Here is a 19,835-nt window from a genome sequence, read left to right as displayed (position 1 = left end):
AGTTGAAATGTTTTTCACCCACCCCCAGCAGCTTCCATTTAGTCGTGTAAAGACAGAGTTGGGTTTAACAAAAGAGTTGTAGATTTAGCATAATATGAAAAATAAAAAAGAGTAACTAAAGTGGTACTAAACAAAAATTAATTTTAATGCGGTGTCTCAAATGGTATATGAAGTAGAGAGGCCATATCAGTGTAAATGACACGATCTGCTATTTTAAAATGTGTCATCCTGTCCTCCAGCAAATACCAGTGGCTTAAGCTAGTATATTATTTTTTCATCCACATAAACATAAAGACAGAGGGTCAGCTTCCATGTAGTGATTCAGAACCTGGTTCTTTTATCTAGTGGCTTTGTTATGCCCTAGGATTTTTTTGGTCCTCTGATGGATTTTTTTGCATTCAACTATCAGATAAGGTAGGGGGATTATAGAATAAAACATAGAGGATTGCAGTATTTTTAATGAACCAGACCTAAAACTAACACACATCCCTTCCACTCACATGCTATTGGCTTCTCATGCGGCCCTATCAAAACAGTTTTGATAAGCATCTGCCCAGTCATAAAGACCCGTTAGGAAGATTTGTGACAGTCTAAACATAAAGAAACAGGTTAATTAAGACAAGATCATTGTAATGTTTTGAGCAACTAATTAAAAATTTTTTTTTTAAAGACAATAACAATAGAAATAGAAACAAAAGCTCATTCGGAGAAAACAGAATTGGTGACTGCTTGGATGAAACATGATAAACAGGTTCTGTTTAAAGCACAGCATTAAATAGACTCATCATATCAAAATTCAAGATGTGAGCCCTGCGCTGTCTTGCCCATTTAAATTCAAGACACTTCCCAAACATGACCCATTTCCTTTTACATGGTTCAATTCTTTTTCATAACACATTACCTTCTACTGCATCATTTCGTTACTTATTATTGTCTTTCTCCTTCCACCATAATATAAGCAAATTGTGTGTGGTGGTGGGGGGTGTCACTGTTTTGTTCTTTACTCTTTGCTTAATGCTGAAAACAGTGTCTCAGTGTCTGATCTATGAAGATGTTTATTGTTGTTGTTATTATTATTACTATTATTATTTTGATACTGGAGCTTTAATCTAGGGGCGTTTACCACTGAGCTCATCCCCAGTCCTTTTTTATTTTTTTTATTTTGTGACAAGGTTTCACTAAGTTGCTTAGGCTGCCCTCAAACTTGCAATTCTCCTGCCTCAGCCTCCTCAAAGTCCCAGAAATTACAGGTAAATGTCACCACACCCTGAAAAGGTCATTAATTACTATTTTTGAATTATCAAAAGTCATGATTGATTAACAAGGTCCATCATGATGAAGTCAAGTTCAAGAGGAACACATATGTGTATTATTAATGCTGGTTTGGCTATAGCAAACAAAGACTAAAACATGATGGCAGAGACTCAGAGTAGGATATCCAAAGGAACACAGACTCAGAAAACATTTTGTATGTGGAGTGAAAAATGAAATATCATTAGAAATATCATTTTAGAATGAAAGTAAATATCATTTTTGAATGAAAGTAAAATATCCAGGTGAATATACCGAGCAGGATGTTGAAATGTGAAACCAGGGTCTAGGCGAAACATTGAGTATTACAGTCTCAGGACAAGAAGACAATAAGAGTTTTGGTTCTCAGCACATAACAAAGATAAGTATGTGAAATAAAGGATAAGCTTATTAGCTTGATTTAAGTATATATAGAGATAGATAGATATAGATGTATATAAAATAATGTCACACTATGTACCTTATAATTTTTCATTTGCCAATTATATATTAATAAACCTAGAAGAAAAAAATAATGACAATCTCAGGATAATAAGATGGAAGGCTACTCCATGAGCAGTGAAATATTGAGAAATGAACTTGGATGAGCAAAGACTGGTTCAAGGAGAAGTCATCTAGTGGCTTCCTATCGGGCAGAATAACAGTATCACAACTCAATTCTACAGAAATTTCCTCATAAGGAAAAAATCTCTGCTGCATCCTTTAGTTAGTATTAGTGTATTTACAGAAAGTGTATCACATATACAATAGCAACCCAAAATTGGGTTTCTCACAGTTCTGCTAAAAATGCTCCTAAATAAGCCCTCTTGTGGTGGTTCTATGTAGTAACAGTACTTCCCAGGCTCCTGAACCAAGCCATGACAGAACAAATTATCTTTTTACTATACTGTGTACAGTTGCAGAATAGACACTGTCTTTGGGGAACAGAGAAAAAAATATTTTCTCTTCATATTCTATCTTTTCTTCATATCTGCCCTGTCTCCAATAGCTAAAATATGTGGCTAATATTAACACTGGCAAAATCAACTAACAAGTACAACCCAAACTATTTTATAATTCAAATTTTCAGTAAATAACCATATAAATTATTTTAATTGCCATGATAAATGTTTGCATTTTAAAATTTTATCTAAATTTTAAATTTGGCTACTACTAAATATAAAAGTAAATAGGTAGATGCTGGTGTGATGGTGCATGTCTGTAATCCCAGCGACTCAGAAGGCTGAGGCAAGAGGATCACAAGTTCAAAGACAGCCACTTAGCAAGGCTCTGAGAAACAAGCACTTAGCAAGGCCCTAAGAAACTCAGCAAGATCCTGTTTCAACATAAAAAATAAATAAATAAAAAGTTGCCTGGGATGTAGCTCAGTAGTTAATAGCCCTGGGTTTAATCCCTGGTACCAAAAAAAAAAAAAAGTCAATAAGTAAAAGTGATATATCATATCTACATACAAAAATACTTAGAAATATGTAACATAATGTCCAAGCTCCATACCAATTACTAATTAGATATTACTCAATAAAGAAATTGTTAATATTCCAGTTATGAATTCAATTCATAGAGTAATAGACTGATATTGACCTAACACTTTCTAATACCTAACACACCAAAAGGTTATTTAGCTAGCTACCCCAAGATAATCTTGATCAAAATTGATTTTACAATCCAGCGTGCAGCACACGTGCATACACACATACACATGCACATACACAAATACATTCTTACATTTTGGATGTCACATTTTTCGAATTTTTTCTTTAGAAAGCATTGATGAAGGAAATTATAATAAACTATCCCTCAGATGGTCCCATATTTTTCTATGCCCCTTAAAATAATGAGATATATTGTATATTTTTGAATTTTGAAAAAAAGTTAAGATCAACTTATGAGTAGTTTGGGGTGATTTCCCTTAAATTTTATTTAAAGTACACTACAATAAAATGAGCATGAATAATTCAATATAATTATCTACAGTGATTACTCATAATATAAAATACAAAATAAGGTAAAATAAAGGCAGCCTCCAAGTTACAAAAACTTCACTTCCAGAAGTTCATTTACAAGTCATTTATTCTAAACATGGAATATCTTTACATAGGGGGAACAGGGAATACGTAATGGTTGCTACTTAGGTTAGCCCTCAAAACATCTTCTTTAACCATAAGCTGATGAAAAGCTTTTAATAAAATTTTTCAAAATGTTTGTGTACAAGGGGAAAAGACAATAATATGAAAGAGCATAGATTTTTATATATTTTTAAAATACTGATATCCCGGAAAATAGATTTAGTGTCACCATCAAAATCATGGAGTTTAAAGGTCAGGATCCAAATTTAGCATTCATCATCTGTGTTTGCCTAGACAATTTACTGAATGTCTCTGTTTCATTTTCCTTATCTATAAAATGGAATAGTATTAAAAAAATTGAAATCACTTAACACAGTTCCTTATATACAGTAGGCTCAAAATAGTGTTATAATGATTTTTCTGTTAAATTTAACTTAAGAATGAAAGACAGATGCTGCAAGAGTATAAAATAAACTAAAACCTAACATTATCCTTTCAAGGTAATTCTGAAAATCTTTCTTGAGAGATGTGCAGAAATGAAAATACAGGCATTAGTCATCTTATTATGTAGCAATTTTGTACAATCTTGTAAAGTTACGATATAAAGTTTAAAAATTAAGATATTTCAATTTTAGATGTATAAATATATTCTAAAAATGTATAAATTGTATTCCTTACTGTACTTAAAAGCAAATTTTTAAATATGCACCTTGTCTACAGGGTCAAAATTGTTCTTCTGATTGTGTACTGCAGCATGTTTTATCTTAAATATCTCCAGAGCTTTAAGAATTCAAAGAATTTGCCACAACATTGTAAAATGATCACATCCAAAGGCCAGTTGAGGGCTGGGATGTAGTTCAGTGGTAAAGCACTTGCCTAGTATGTGCAAGGCCCTGGGTTAGATCTCCAGTACTGCCAAAGAAAAACAAAAACAAACAAACCAAAAAAAAAATGCCAGTTAAAAATTAGTGAGGCAAGTCTGTGTATAGAAATTCTAAAAAATTAGCACTAAAATTATAGACTAAAAAGACTATTTTCTGTCAAAAGACTACTAACTAAAGTTTTATTTTTTAAAGTTTATCTACTAAAAACGTTATTTTTTCAAATTAAAATAGACAGAAAAAGAGATAGAGGCAGTCCTTGGTACAATGGACCTTTAATATTGACTAAAGTAGTGATAAGAAACAGTGAGGCTTCACTGAGAGAGTTCCTTCTTTTCCTTTCTTCAAAGAAAACATTTAATTTCTGCGGGTCATTTTGTACCTTGCTGCTGTCTTTTGTAAAGCCAGATGGTGGCACTGTGGTACCGTTTGTTGCGATTTTAGCTTTAAGTTCTGTTTTTTATAAGAGAGCGTATTGTGAAAAGCCTCTTAGGCCCTCTTTTGAAAAATAAATCACTTTAAGTATATTTTATTCTTCTCTCTAGTAATAGGTAAGCCCATCATTTAAGTCCTTCAGGTAGTTTTAATGCTTACTTCTTTATAAGAAATGTACCTAAAACTTGTAAATACAGGCGATTTACAAAGTGTTAACAGATCTAGTAGGTAGTGGCATTTTGTGGTATTGTTGTTTTCTTAGTGAATGACAATGAAAATGAAAAGAAACGAATATATCTTGTCCATATTATTTTTATATACCTTGAATTTATAAATAAAATCTTATAATACCTCCAAACCCCCGCCCATTGCCAGAATCTTTAGGGAAAAAAAAAATACTGTTGTCAGCAAGAATGAACTCAATTTTAATTCCACTTTTTTCTCTAACATTCCCAGTGTTTTGTATGACAATGCTTTTTCCTTCTAAAAGGGATGTTACAGGGTTAATTTGGTGACACACACATTTCTGCCTCTGACAGTCCCCATACCTTGCCCTCTCTTATGTACTCTGTTCATATTATTAAACCACTTTCTTCTTAAAATTCTAGGTTTAATCTGACTTATATCCCAAAAGCAAAAAAAAAAAAAAAAAAAAGTGAGTCGATTGATTATGAATTGGGCCATTTTCTTCCTCATATACATTGCTTTCAATACTCTCCTTTTATCTTGAGCCAACCCAGGACAAAGCTCATGCTGCACAGCCCTGCCCTGTGTTAAATTCTGAATAAAATGAATTCAAGGACAACACAAACTAATGCAGCTATTAGAACACCACATCCAAGTAAACATTGCCAATTTTGAAGATAAATAACATCAAGGACCATGTGCGGGACTCAGGCTCTACACCACAGGGTATTTTATGGCCCAGGGTGAAGCCTCAGTCCCACCCAGTTTCTCTGGATGGCAGACAGAGGAGAGGAAGGACAGGTTCATGATCATTTACAGGCTCCTCAGCAGAGGAACCAATGTCTCTCTGTCCATATCTGCTGCTCCAGGTAGGCCCTTCAAAACACAGGACATTGGGTTCCATAGACAGCCCACTTCTGGGTTAATTGTGAAGTCATATGCAGTTTAACCATAGCCCTCTTCTAACTACTCTTCTAACCTTTTTTTCCAACAGAAAACTTGGTTCTTTTCTAAAGAAATCCTTATGCTGGTTCTCACTATGGCAAACAAAGCAGTATTTTAATCACAAGTTTATTTCATGATTTAAAATTTATAAGATTTATTTATTAAGAGGCAACAAATGAGAAAAGTGAATGAGTATCCTAGACCAAAGCCTGAGCCTTCAACTCCTGTGTTTTGATGGGCATGTATACAACAGGAAATTTGAGAGAAACAATTTTAAGGCTGCTTTGAAGGAGACCTACCTCCCCATGAGACAATAAATAGATAAATAACAATGAACATAGCAACACTAATGTATTACAATTTTAAAACCATTTTTTAAGAATTATATCCTGGTGTGTGTGTGTGTGTGTGTGTGTGTGTGTGTGTGTGTACACATATGTCAGGCAACTTGCAATTCCTACTATGTGTGAAGTTGATCTTAAATTAAAAAAATAATATTGTCCAACTTGGCTGTATGGGAATTCCACAATTTAGCATACTTCTGTCTCTTTTTATTATCTTAATTCTAATTGTCTTCCAAAATTATATTGAGATATACTTAAAAGCAGGAGACTTGAGAGATGCCATTCCAAATTCCATAAATGCTACTTGGTACTTTCGTAAATAGAAGATATAAGAAAGAAAAGACAGAGTCTCAAAGCTCCCAAAGCCCCTGGGGTATGAAAAAACAGAGAGGAAACAGGAACATCTTTTCCTCTCCGCATACGCTTTTCTCATCCAGACTTTACAGCTTAGTGTTGTCATCTGGATTCATTAAAGTCAAAAGGAAAAATGAGGGGGAAAGAGGAGAAATGGCCAGAATCATACCATTAGTCAGTTAACCAGTTTTGGGTTATAATCCTAAACTATCATGGAATTCTCCATAAAATACAAATATTTTTTTTTATTTCTCCCATCTGCAGGGGGAAAACAAAAGTCATAGTATTGACCTGATTGCAGATGAGATAAGAGAATGTAACAGTTTCCATCGCAAGTGCTCTCCAAACTATAAAGTCAAACTCCTAGCAGCAATTCTATCAGGGTGTCCCTCATCCTGAGCATAAATGATAGGTTCCTTTTAGATGGCAGGGATACGTCTGTGGAGTTTTATTTCCAGGGAGACAGGGCAGGATTTGCTGCTATGCAGACTGAATAATGTTGGAAGCCAACATCATGTCACATTTTGTGTGCACTTTCCAAAGATTAATCCAAGCGTTACAAATGGGACACAGACTGCCATTGTCCCAGGGACACTTTAATAACCCACACCTACAATATTCAACCTGTTGTTTGCATAGGGACAACTTTGGGACACAAAAACCCACCAGAACGACTCAGGGAAAGGAGCCGTGCAGAGGCAGAGACCCAGGCGCCAGGGCACCCCCTCATCTCACCCTGCATGGCAGAGGGGTCTGTTAGGACTTTATTTATGCCTGAGCTTGGGGGTCATCATGTGCTTTCTTCAAAGCTACTCTCAGGCAATATGTGACTCTGCAGTGTGCTAACACGGTCTCTTCCTTAGGCTGCCCTTTGCCAGCATTGGCCACGTTGCAGATAATTTTTGTTTGTTTTGCATCATGCAGCTCAAATTAAGTCACATTATTCCCCTCAAGAATAAATCATGCCTGGCCAGTTTCTTTCTTTCTCCCCCTACTTTTTTTCCTCTCCTCCCCCTCCCTTCCCTACAATCCCTTGCATCTGTTGTTCTACTAAGATACTCTTCACAAATGGGAGAAGATGATGAGGAGAAGATGAGAGGGAGATAAGAAGAGCTCAAAATCTCCACATTCCCAGGCTCATCATCTATCTCTAAGTGCTCCTAGGACTCCTCTTTTGTACAACTTCACGAACTTCAGAAAACACGGGAATGGTCTGGTGGATCCCAGTGGTGTCCACGTTCCATGTGGAATTTAGTTCAGTAACCTCTTTTTCATATAAGAAGCTATCGTTAGCATCAAGTGAAATATTTAAAAGATATAATGAACAGAATCATAGTTATGACATTTAATTTTAGATATCTTGAATAATATCATTAAAATAACTTTTTTTTCTTTTCCTAATACATTTTTATCATAGTATATGATAATATAACTAAAAGGTGGAAAAAAATCAAATCTGAGAAAAAAGATTTAAGAAAAACACTGGGAAAATTACAATACAGCTAAAATATGTACAAGAACATCATGAAGAAAAAGAATATGTATGTGCCATATATATGTGTATATATATATGTTATAAAAGAAGCTTATGCAAATAATCTCCTCTTGATTGATTTTGTACTGAGGATTTAACCCAAGGATGCTTTAAACTAAGCTATACCCCAGTCTTTTTTTTTTTCCTTCAGGAAATGGAGGGGCATTGTTTCACTAAATTGCTGAAGATCTTGCTAAATTGTTAAGGCTGCAATCCTTCCACCTCAGCCTCCCAAGTCATTGGTATTATAGGTGTGAGCCACTGTACCCAGCTATTTCCACTGTAATAACAGATATTGAATATGTGAAAAATTGAGACAGAAGACGTAAACTGAAAGTTAACAGTATACATTTTGCTAAAAGACATATGCCTACAATTTAAATTTGAGTTTGGTACTTATTTAAATAAGTATCAATAAATCCTTCGTAATATAACATTTGAAGTTTAATTTTAGTACTTGGTTAAAAAAATTTAAATTGGAGTTAAGGTTTGTATTTCTCTACTAGAATATTTTTCTTTTTGTTGCCACTCTTACAACCAGGGGATTATTGACTTCTATAAACACAGTTGACCTTGAGACAAGAAAACAGTATGATTCACACATAAAGATGCCTATGATTCAGTCAGTCAAGAGTCTTAAATGCAAGTATACTAACAGCAAGTAGGGCATGTGAAAATCACATGCAGACTACTTTGGCTTCATATACTTAGTATGAAGTAACAGTGTAGTTCAACTAGTGAGGAAGCGTTGAGGGAAGGAGTGGAGGAATGCAAGTTTGCTCTACTCAAATGTCAGTTGAAGTACATTCCTATCAGCCTACAATGCCCTTCGAAGTTCACAGAGTTGTTGGAAGTGTTCAGTTCCTTGCCTCTTGCTGGTTATTTGTTAGGTGCCACTTAAAACCCTTGAAGATGCCCACAATTCCTTTCCAGATAGCCATTTCCATAGAATCTTCCAGGCTTCTGGAAGGACCTGGGTCACCTGACTAGGCCAGGCCCATCATATAATCTGACTTCTGGCTGACTGATCACAAGAGTCATATCTCATAATATTCATAGGCAGTATCTACCTGTCAAGGAAAGAGAATTATAGAAAACTAGTTCACCAGAGTGTGGGTATTTTGAAGTCATCTTAGAATTCTGCCTACCACTAAAGCTAATAACACACAGTGGAAGAGTTTTAAGGGGAAAACTAAGAGATAGGGAAGGGAGATACCTATTTAAAATGTTTGAAAAAGACCTGTCTGAACCTTGATCTGAAGTGGATAGGGCACAAAATGAACACCTCTAAAAGGTGTTTGACTATTCAGATTAAATGTATTATTATGTTAGCTTGTATTAGTCCATTTCCATTGCTATAAGATACCAAGGCTGAGTCACTTATAAAGAAAGGAGGTTTATCCAGCTTATAGTTTTGGAGGCTAGAAATCCAAACAGCATTCAACTAGCTCTTGTTACAACCCCTTGGCTGCATCCCATCATGGAGAATTATGTGATGGTTAGAAGCACCTGTGAGAAGCAGAGATCACATGGTGAGGGAAAAAGCCAGACTTGCACTTTTACAATGACCCCTCTTTAGGGAACTCACTGGAGCCTTACAAGAACCATGTTAATGTTATTCCCTTCCAAGGGGGGCACCTCCAGGGACCCAACCATGCCTTACCAGGCTGACTCTTAAAGGTCCCACCACTCTTTCACACTGCCAAATTGGAGACCAAGCTTCCCACACATGAACCCTTGGGGGACACACTCAAACCACATCTAAACCATAACACTTAAAATTCTATTTGTATATTAGTGTAGACAACTAATATTTTTGAGGTTTAACAACATGGAAATTCCTACTTCTAATGAACATTTTAAAATAAAATTTATTTTTATCAAAGCACTAATTTTAGTCCATCTAGGGCAGAGAACTTGTGATGTGTTTGAGCAAGTAACTACGAGTTGCTTCTCTAGAAGTAGAATTGCTCTTTTGTTAGTTATTGACAATGTAGACTAAGTTTTGCTAGTTTGAAGCATTTCTATACCTTAGAGATTTCAGTCTTTCTCTACCTTCTCAATCACCACTTCCTACCCTTAGAATGCAGAAAAGAGATGGACCAGAAAGCTGGAGCCCAGGGTTTATTCATGTGGCAATAGTTTGTTGACTGCTTTTATTATGTGAGCCTACAGGGTTAAAGATAACAGGCTCCAGTTCCTGCCTTTTACATTCCAAGAGCACAAAAAGTTGAGAGACAGAAGAAGAGCAGAGAATAGGCAGTGTGACCTGGTGGTTACTCACCAAAGCTCAGAAAACAGAAGGTTAAATCTCAGCTCTTCCCTGCTTAGCTGTCCAGCCTTGGGCAAACCATTTTAAAGATCTTCGGCTTCACTTCTACTTATGAGCTAGTTTCTACAATTAAGTGGATCTGTTAACAATGTACTGTCTCATATCACTTCTTTTATAAAATGAGAGATTTTGAGTAGATCATCCCCAGAGTCTCTCAAAATGTCATGAACTCAAAGATAAACTGTACAGAACACCAGTTTGTTGCTTTTATTTTTATTTTTCAACAAAAATCATTAGATTACATCCACTAGATACATGTGGGTTGAAGAGGAAGGAATAGAAATGAAAGAACAGACAATATTAAATTGAGCCAAGTGACTATTTTCAAAATAAATAGAAATAAAACTTTTGGAAAGTAGCTACTAACTAAAATTTTGAACAATTGAATTAGGGTATAATTCTAGACAGTGAAATAGAGACTGTGGGTTTACCCAGTAAATTTAATCAATAAAGGTAAGCAAATCTGCATTATTTAGCTAGACGTGGTATCTTAAGCATATCCTTCGACTCCTTATGTAATTAAAAGTTTAACTTAAAAACCAATTGAATTCAGCCAACTAATTTCTAATCCAATTGCTATGATGTTTTGTTTATTGTTTAAAAAGAAAAAAATATATCTGAATCAATTTTCTAATTATCTGTTTTCTCTGATTTCTGTAAACATGGCTAAAGTTCAGAGTTCAGTGAAACTCTAAGGAAATTATATTTTAATCACTGGTTAAATAAATGGAAACATTGCTAAGTCTAGATCTCACCAATCTATTTCAAAAAACTGAATTTCTCTTAAATTTTGCATTTCTAAAATTAAAAACACTGTGTTTCCTGGGTTGGGGTTAACATGTAGAACAGTTATTAAGTTTGATACCTGACTCTATGTAATTTTATAGGTCAAAAATAACACCTCCATAGAAAATAAGAGGTAGAAAACAATTATAAGCATAGCAAGACAGGTTTCTAGTACAATTAAATTACATGACATGACAGTCAATGGTGTAAACTGGGAGACCCTGTGGATCACTCTTTCAGAAACATGACCTTCACAGGCACCCATAAACATGGATGGGAAAATTATATGAACTTTTGTGGTCAGCCACTATCAAAAAACTGAAAAATATTGCAAAATCTGACATGTGCCTGTGGGTCTTATCAAATTTAGGCTCAATTTAGAAAACTTCCAATTTTAGAAATGTTATGTAACTTGAGGAAAGAAAGAGAATTAGTTTATGATTCATCAGAGAGACAAAAAATAAACTTGTGGACTCCTATGTGCATTTGTATTATATTAAAGTTTTAGTTTGTGTTTAAGTACAGTGACCTTTGTAAAACTTTTCAAATGACAGTGGATTCTGTGAATTTCCAACTTTCGTTGTTATCAGGGAAAATTTTCATGTTATTTACAGGTATTTGCACTAATAATCATATATAGTAACTCAGTTACATGTTGAGGGAATTCAAAACATATTGTAGTAACAAAGGTTATTTTATAATTACTGCATGTTTATTAAAATTATCCTTCTATGATATTGTTAAAAATGTGTATTTTACCAATATTTGAGTAATTGAATCATTTTCCCACTTTCCTTTAAAGCTGAAGCCATAGATATCAAAGTTAAAAGAAATTGTTACCAATCAGCTGACAGATTTGTTACTTAATCATAAAGTAAGTTGAAAAATGCTGAGTTAATTCAGTGATACCACTAATTATTTCCTTAATAGCTAGTGTAAATTGGTGTAAATTAATTACACTAATAGTGATGTAATTAGCACAAATATACAATAAGTGTTCAATAGACTTCATAAACTGAATCAAATCTTGTTGTAAACAATCAATTGTTTGCAGGTCAAAGTTCTATTTTTTTTAATTCGGCTAATAAAAAACCAATTTTTTCAGTAAGTTTGGCTATGAGAGTGAAATCAATTATTTAGACAATAGTAAATAATGTCTAATTTATATAGTTAGCTTTCTAAGTCAGACGTGATAATTACCAATTTTCTAGTTAAGTTTACTTTTCCCATCGTTTTGGTTTCAAAAATAAAAAGTTTTTTAAAAGACCTGGGCAAAATTAAGTTTTTTAAATTAATTAATTAATTAATTTTAATCAGGAATATATGGCAGCAGAAGGCATTTTGATTCATTGTACACAATTGCAAAAATTAAGTTTAACTATTTCTTAAAATCTGGTTTTGATTGAAAAGTTTTAAGGTGAATAATTTATGCATGTATATAAACTTAAACTGCACTGTTTTCCTTATTTTCTGTTGTTGTTTTTTTAATTTTCAGTTTCAAGTTCTAATTCAGTGACATAGTCCTGACAGATTTGTCACATAAAGTATTGTATGTGAGTAAACAAAGATTTTTAAATAAAATATAACTCATTAAATTTTTTTAATTCATGAAACTAGACATACTGATAATTGGGTATAAAATAATTAACTCCTCTTTCTGTCTAGGCTTTATCTTAATAATATAGATAGTAACTCTAACAATGGCTTTTCATGCTAGTATTTCTTTAAATTTGATAAAAATAAAGAGTTAAAGCATTGCACTTTATCACATTTTTTAATGGAAATAATGATGAGAAACAGGATTTCTGAGGACCAGGTACTACCAAGAATCTCAGATGTGTTAACTCTGTAACAGCAGTTTTAAAAAAAACTAATTTATTATTATTATAGGGAAAATGTGGTTAAATTAATGAATTTATAAATTTATAAATGCAAATAGACATATCTCAGGTTAAATTACTATTATTGGCTCAACCCAGATTAAAAGACTCACCAAAGGCCTATTTCACAATTAAATTGTAAAGGGCATATCCCTTTAAAATCATGCATGTAGAATATCTTGCATGTTTGCCCCCTCCTAAGCGATTTGATGTTTTTGAGAGGGGCAACCTCTAGCCCCTGAGCCGGGAGCTTTCTGCTATTGTACAGTAGCCGTTTCAGACCTGTGTGCTTATGTTTCCGATTCCTGGGAAGTTCTCTTTGCTGCAGGGCGTGCCCTGAAACACATCAAAAGAACCAAGTTCTATGAAAGAAAAAAGAAACTCAAGTAGGCTTGAACATACAAAGAGAGGGAGAAAGAGATGAGAAAGGGGCCAGGCAGTGTTGAATACAAAATGAGTTCACCCAACCCCAGGAGCTCTTCATCACTTACATTTATCTTATTCTAGGACGGGGTGTCAAACCCAGCCCTGACATAAACCACCCACCGCCATTGACTTTGACTCTATGCCTGAGTGTGTGTGTGTGTGTGTGTGTGTGTGTGTGTGATGTGCATGGTACATTTTAAAAAAAAAACAGATTTCTTGAAGTATCACTATTACCTCACAAGAATTAAAAGGAAAACATTTAAAAAACACTAACGTCCCACGCAAATAAATTTAGCATAGTTTTCATTTAATTAATGTATAGTGTTTATGTCAAAATCTTCTAATTGTGCATTGCTTTAACATCTTTACTGCAGTATTTATACTGAACCTTCTACACTAACAAAGCATGTGAGATTTTCAATTTCTACTTGTGATGTTTTATGCATGTTTAATATATTTCAAGACAAAACTCGTGGCTAAATTTCTACAACAAATTAGATTCTGTATGATAAATTTAAAAAATGTAATTATAATATAAATAGTCCAAATAACTAAAGGAATAAAAGAAAGATTTCCTAAATCTATGCTAATTCCATCTTTGAAAGTGATGCCCCAAAATTCTCACTCCATGTGTTCTTTAAAAATGTATTCAAACTGATAAATCCCTCTGACAAATTGTATTGTCCCACTGGGATTATAGTCCTGAATGTCTGCACAAACTTTCTAGAGACAAAAAGGGTAATGTCAAACCTGACCCTAATATAGTCCTGCATCGGATTTGCCTTTAAATTGTTGTTTGGAGGTAAGTAAAATAGTGATGAACGGGAAGAGATGAACTTGAAGAGAGAAAGAAAAAAGCTATAAAATAGATTTTTCTTGTTAGACTTAGAAACATTATATAAAGGAACATTTAGAACTTCAGCGCAAGTTTTTGTTATCAGGATGATTATCATTAAAAAGTAGGTTAAAGTTTTTTTCCAGTGCATAAGAAGTTGTAATCTAATGTGCTAATATTGATTTCCTAACAAAACAAATTAATAGTAGTATGTGTATATAGTATTATATGTACTTTATATAAAGCATTATATACAATATATAGTGTATATATATGCATTACATATAATGCTTATATAATGCATTGTACACAAACACTGTGTTTTTTAAGCTTAGTTTTGTTTTGTTATGTTGTGTTGTGCTGTGTTTTTTAGTACTAGGGATTAAAACCACAGGCACTTTAAAACTGAGCTAGATTCACAGTCCTTTTTATTTTTTTTTTTATTTTTTTATTTCAAGACAGCATTTTGCTAAGTTGCAGAGGGTCTCACTAAGTTGCAAAGGCTGGCCTAAAGCTTGCAACCCTCCTATTTCAGCCTCCCTGATCACTAAGATTACAGGCATGTGCCGTCATCATACCTGGTTTATTTTCATATTTGCTTACCTCAGACCTTCACCTTTTTGCTTTACTGTAATTGTATTGTTTTTACCTCTTGAGATTACTAGTATGCATTCATTAGTTTCATGTTACTTTTGTTAACTGGCATTCAATATAAAAATTAAACTTTTTAAAAGGAATTATGTGAAAGGTCATCAGTACATGTCTGGGAGCATGTCAGCTTTTCTTGGTAGACTGTGCCAAGCACTGCTCCCCTGGCCTTGCCGAACAAAGTGCTCTATTCAGCCAGCGACTGCAGTGAAAGGTGGAATCCCAGGTCCTGCTTAGGTGCAGAGGTTTTTGCAGTGTTGAGAAACTATAGTGATCTTTAAGCACATTTATAGGCTTTCCCTCTATTTTTGTTTTCTTCCATTTTCTTAAGCATAAAATAACAATATTAAACAATTTCAATTTGGAGGAAAACATATTCACCTCTGATATACCATGGTATATCAATAATGGAAAAATAAAATTATATCTTTTCACTATTATTATATTACTTCACTATGCCTTGAGAGAGAGAGAGGGAGGGAGGGAGAGAGAGAGGAGTGATGGAGAAAATTCAAGCATGTGTAATTATTCTGAATGCTGATAGTCCTGGTCCAGGTTTTCTTTTCCTTCAAAGCTAGTTCTTTTTTAAATATGCCATTCAGATTCATTGTATGCTTTTATTTGGTTGTGTTTTTATTTATTTTTAAATGCTTTTTTTTTCTGATTAGCATTTAAACTACTGCAAAGTGTGAATGTAACAGTGGGAAACATAGACAAAGTCTTTTTTTAAAGGTTAAAAACCAAAACAGCCATTACAGTGCATCCAATTTGCACAGGTGGGTGTGTTATTTCCAGGCCCCCCAGCTCCTCTGTCCTCAGTGAGTCAGGGAGAAAGAGAAAAACACATCACAGCCTTTGTGTGATCTGAAGAAATCAGAAGGCCCCATGGTTCACTTTGCAAGCTTGCAAGCCCAAGGTCAGTCTCCTCTACCAAGGTGCTCTGGAGTGTTCTGATGATCTCAGCAGGCAGCATCTTGCCCTGGGTGATCACCTGGACCCTGGTCAGGGGTGTGCTCTCAATAGGCATTTCCTGGCTTCCCACCAAGTGCTAACTTAACAGACACTGGTGTGGCTATAATTTTAAGTAACACATCACTGGACTTTTGGAAAAGCTAATCATTTCCTATACCAGACTCCCATCAATTGGAGAGATGATGCTCATCTTTCCAATGAGTTATTTCATTCTCTTGGAATTCAGATATCCAAAACCAACTCTTCCTCTAATGTTTCTATCTATCAAAAGAACAAACATACAACTCTGTCTCTAGGGCTAACTGTGATTAAGAATACAGTCTCTGAATTTGGATCAAGTTAGTTCCAATCCTGACTGCTGCTTCCTATGGGTGAGACTTGCAGCACATTTCTGAACCTCTAGCCTACTTCCTTATCAGTGAAATGGAGCTGATAATCATGACCATCCCTAGAATTGTGGGGAATAAATGAGATTAAATGAGAGACTAAAGCAAAGAATGGGATGCAACTTGTAATACTCATTCAATGAATTTTAGCTATTATCATTAAACTTAAAATAATCCTCAATTCATACTTCTCCCTGATCATTTATAATCAACCAGATGTAGAGACCAATCCACCTGGCATTCTTAGTGCCACAAACTTGGTTCTAGAACCTCGTCTCCTTGCAATGAGATCTATAATACTTTCAATTGATCCCTGACCCAGCTTTACTTTAAGTCAACCTATGCACATCACTGCCAGCTTGATTTTTTCATAATTAGGACTTTCAGCAGTTCTTTTTAAAGCTTTCAAAAATCTTCACTGATTTCCTCTTTCCTACTCTTCAATCTGGTTTAAAGAGCCTACACATTCTAATTCTGCCCAGTCCATGCATTATTTCCTGATGTAAAATCCACTTTGGTGTACACAATTTTCTTCTTTATATTATTTTTCATTGATTGTTACATAATCAATAATACTATTTATTGAGGGACTATGATGGTCTAGATGCTATGGATGCAAAGATACTAGTTTCCAAGGATGTCAAAAGAAATAAAATATTTTCTTTGCCATCAACCAGGCTATCACAGACAACAGATAAAGAAACACAACTCATTATAATGCACCAAGTAGGAAGAACTCTAGTAGAAGTATAGGACAAACAAAAGAGAATCATATTTCTGTAACATTCTGATTTTGGCTTTGAAGTTCTCAAAAGATATATTAGTATTAAATGATTGCAATATACCAAAGTGCTGTTTGTCACCTGACTTCCTGCTCCTAGGAGACATAGGGCTGGAAAACTGTGTATATTGTTGTCCTCAATTAAAAAGTCACTCAAACTTTTCAAAATTCTAACTACCCCACAAAAAAACAGTCCTACTTCACCCATGATTTGACCTTTCATTTTTCCAGCATTTGCTCTTCCTCTCTGCAACTACTGTATCTACTAGCCTGCATTATTTAGCTTCATACTTGAAAAGAGGATATCAGGGAAGATTAAATTAAACTTACTTATGTTTTATATTGTTATGTATGATAGCAGTATTCCATAACTAGATTATTAGACTATCAAGGGGAGAAGTCAGGTCTTACACAAGTGCATTTCCTATTTCCCAAAGTACCTAGCTTAACTCTGACAACGGTAATAATAAATAATTAATAATCACTTAACTAATAAAGGTTTTTTTTAGAATTTTTTAAAGTTGTAGGTGGACACAACATTTTATTTATTTATTTATTTATTTATTTATTTATTTATTTATTTATTTATTTATTATGTGGTGCTGAGGATCATACCCAGTGCCTCACACATGCTAGGCCAGCACTCTACCACTGAGCCACAACCTCAGCCCCACGTTTTATTTTATAAATTATGAAAATATAATGAATAAGTCACAGTCCTCACCCCAAGAAGTTTACATTCCAAGAGGGAAATTCACTGAAGAAAACATATCGGGCTGGGGAATGTGGCTCAAGCAGCAGAGCACTCACCTGGTATGCGTGGGGCCCAGGTTCTATCCTCAGCACCACATACAAACAAAGATGTTGTGTCCGCCGAAAGCTAAAAAATAAATATTAAAAAATTCTCTCTCTCTCTTTAAAAAAAAAGAAAACATGTCAAATTTTTAAATGAGTATTTCCCCACATTACTTGCTAGTCCAGAATTCTTAAAACTTGTTCAGTGCAGCACCAGTTTTATAAGATGCTAACAAATACATGGAAATGAAATGCTGGGGACATATTGAGTTAGATAAGATTACTTAATACAGGACCTCTCAGAAACTTTAAAAATTGTATAATTTAAATCTTCAGGAGAGGTAGATGTTACTCAGTATTTCCTAAATCTACTTAATGACAAAATCCAGTTTTTGGAATTAGGGATTACAGAGTCACCAGGAAACGCTGACACCCTCTAAGGTCTTTAGAGCTGATTTCTACATTTAGCTCAATCAAATCATTAACATTGCTAAATTAACGGGATACCTAAATCAATTAACTGGTAAGTGCTCAGTCCACTAACACTATTAGAAACACTGAGTCTTTTCTAAATTTTATAGCAATAACAAAGATTTTGATAAGCATGAAACCTAGGCACAAACTCCCCTAACAAAGACACAGGTAAGAACCACACTGATCCCATCTGAGGCTGGCCAGACTTAAAATTTACACCCATGCCCAAGATTACTGTTGCTGATCTAAAGTTTCATGATTTTGTTACTTAACAGCTGAAGTAAGGGCAAATAGAAATGGGCAGTCAAAAATGCACTTAACAATATCCAATTTGATTGATAACGTTGGTAAGATTTATATTTATATTTATTATTAGTGTTTTAATAAATTAGTGATAATAAATTTAATAATTTATATTTATATTTATGATTAGTGTTTTAAAGTTTATTCAGGGGCTTGAACCATTTACTAAAATCAAGATCAGAGAGGCAAGATCTAAGAAAACAGGCTCCAGGATTTTGTGTGTAACTTTAAATCAAGACCAACTATGAGAGAGCACTCTATGGACTCTCCATGTGAACAGGTAAAGGTATCTAAGGCTTTCAGGCATCTAATCCTGACCTAGATGAACTCCAAAGTCCTCTCTCAGACAGATTCTAGAGAACCAGCAGCCAATATGCTCTGCTTTCTGATGGCTGTCTGGACTCCAGAAAAACCTACGAAGGTCTAATTGGGAAGACTGAAACAGCTGGTCCCATGCTCCCCCTGGCTCACAGTGGATATTTAAGGTGAAACTAGTACCTTATAAGTAGTGACAGCTTTATATGGAAAGCTGCCTACACTCAGTCCTGAAGTGACTTTATGCTTTATTTTCTCACAGGCTTCATCCCTGCAGAATGAAACGACAATATCTGAAAGAAGGAATGCTTGGCCCCTAAAGCCATGTTTGAAACTTGGCAGCAATACCTGGAGAAGCCAAGCATCCAGCCACGGCTTGCACCAATCAGCACAACGAGGAGGACCTCTGGATGACCCATAACCTCCACAAGCACCAGAGCTGCTGATCTCTTTCCCACCTTTGACTTCAGGACCCATTAGATCCTGAGTACCCCAAACTGGTGAGCTGATACACTATCTCCTAAATTAAAAACTCTTCTTCAGTTCAAGGGAGCTGGACTCACCAGGTGGTGAAACCCAGAAATCCTTGTTACAATTCACTCAGAAGAGTACAGTGGGACTGCTGCTTTCAGAAATAGGTCATGGGCCTTGCCTTAGCCAGCCCATTAGCCTGAGAGGGGTACTTACTGTGCAGCAGACTTTTGGCCTGTGCATCCTGTTCAAGAAAACTCACACCGAAGTCCAAGTTGGCACCACGGTAGTTCTGTCCTCAGCTTCTTCCTGTTCAAGATTCGCCACAATCTCAAGTCTGGGTCTTGGGGCTTCTGATGGCTTAAGGATCCAGGG

General features: G+C 34.9%; 1 protein-coding gene across 1 annotated transcript in view; it reads left to right on the top strand.

The window, feature by feature from the left end:
* The window catches only part of GRID2 (glutamate ionotropic receptor delta type subunit 2), a gene marked incomplete at both ends in the record, with an annotated part of 1,503,481 nt that extends 1,484,071 nt beyond the window's left edge, over positions 1-19,410 (top strand). Inside the window, one exon of the mRNA XM_081304511.1 lies at positions 19,252-19,410. Within this exon, the coding sequence (XP_081160637.1) occupies positions 19,252-19,410 (159 nt within the window). The remainder of the gene's footprint in view (positions 1-19,251) is intronic.
* Between the last annotated feature and the right edge of the window lie 425 nt (positions 19,411-19,835).

The sequence above is a fragment of the Spermophilus citellus genome, assembly GCF_964194105.1.
Source record: "Spermophilus citellus genome assembly, chromosome: 8".
NCBI classification, from domain to species: Eukaryota; Metazoa; Chordata; class Mammalia; order Rodentia; family Sciuridae; genus Spermophilus; species Spermophilus citellus.
This window is presented reverse-complemented; position numbering and strand designations above follow the sequence as displayed.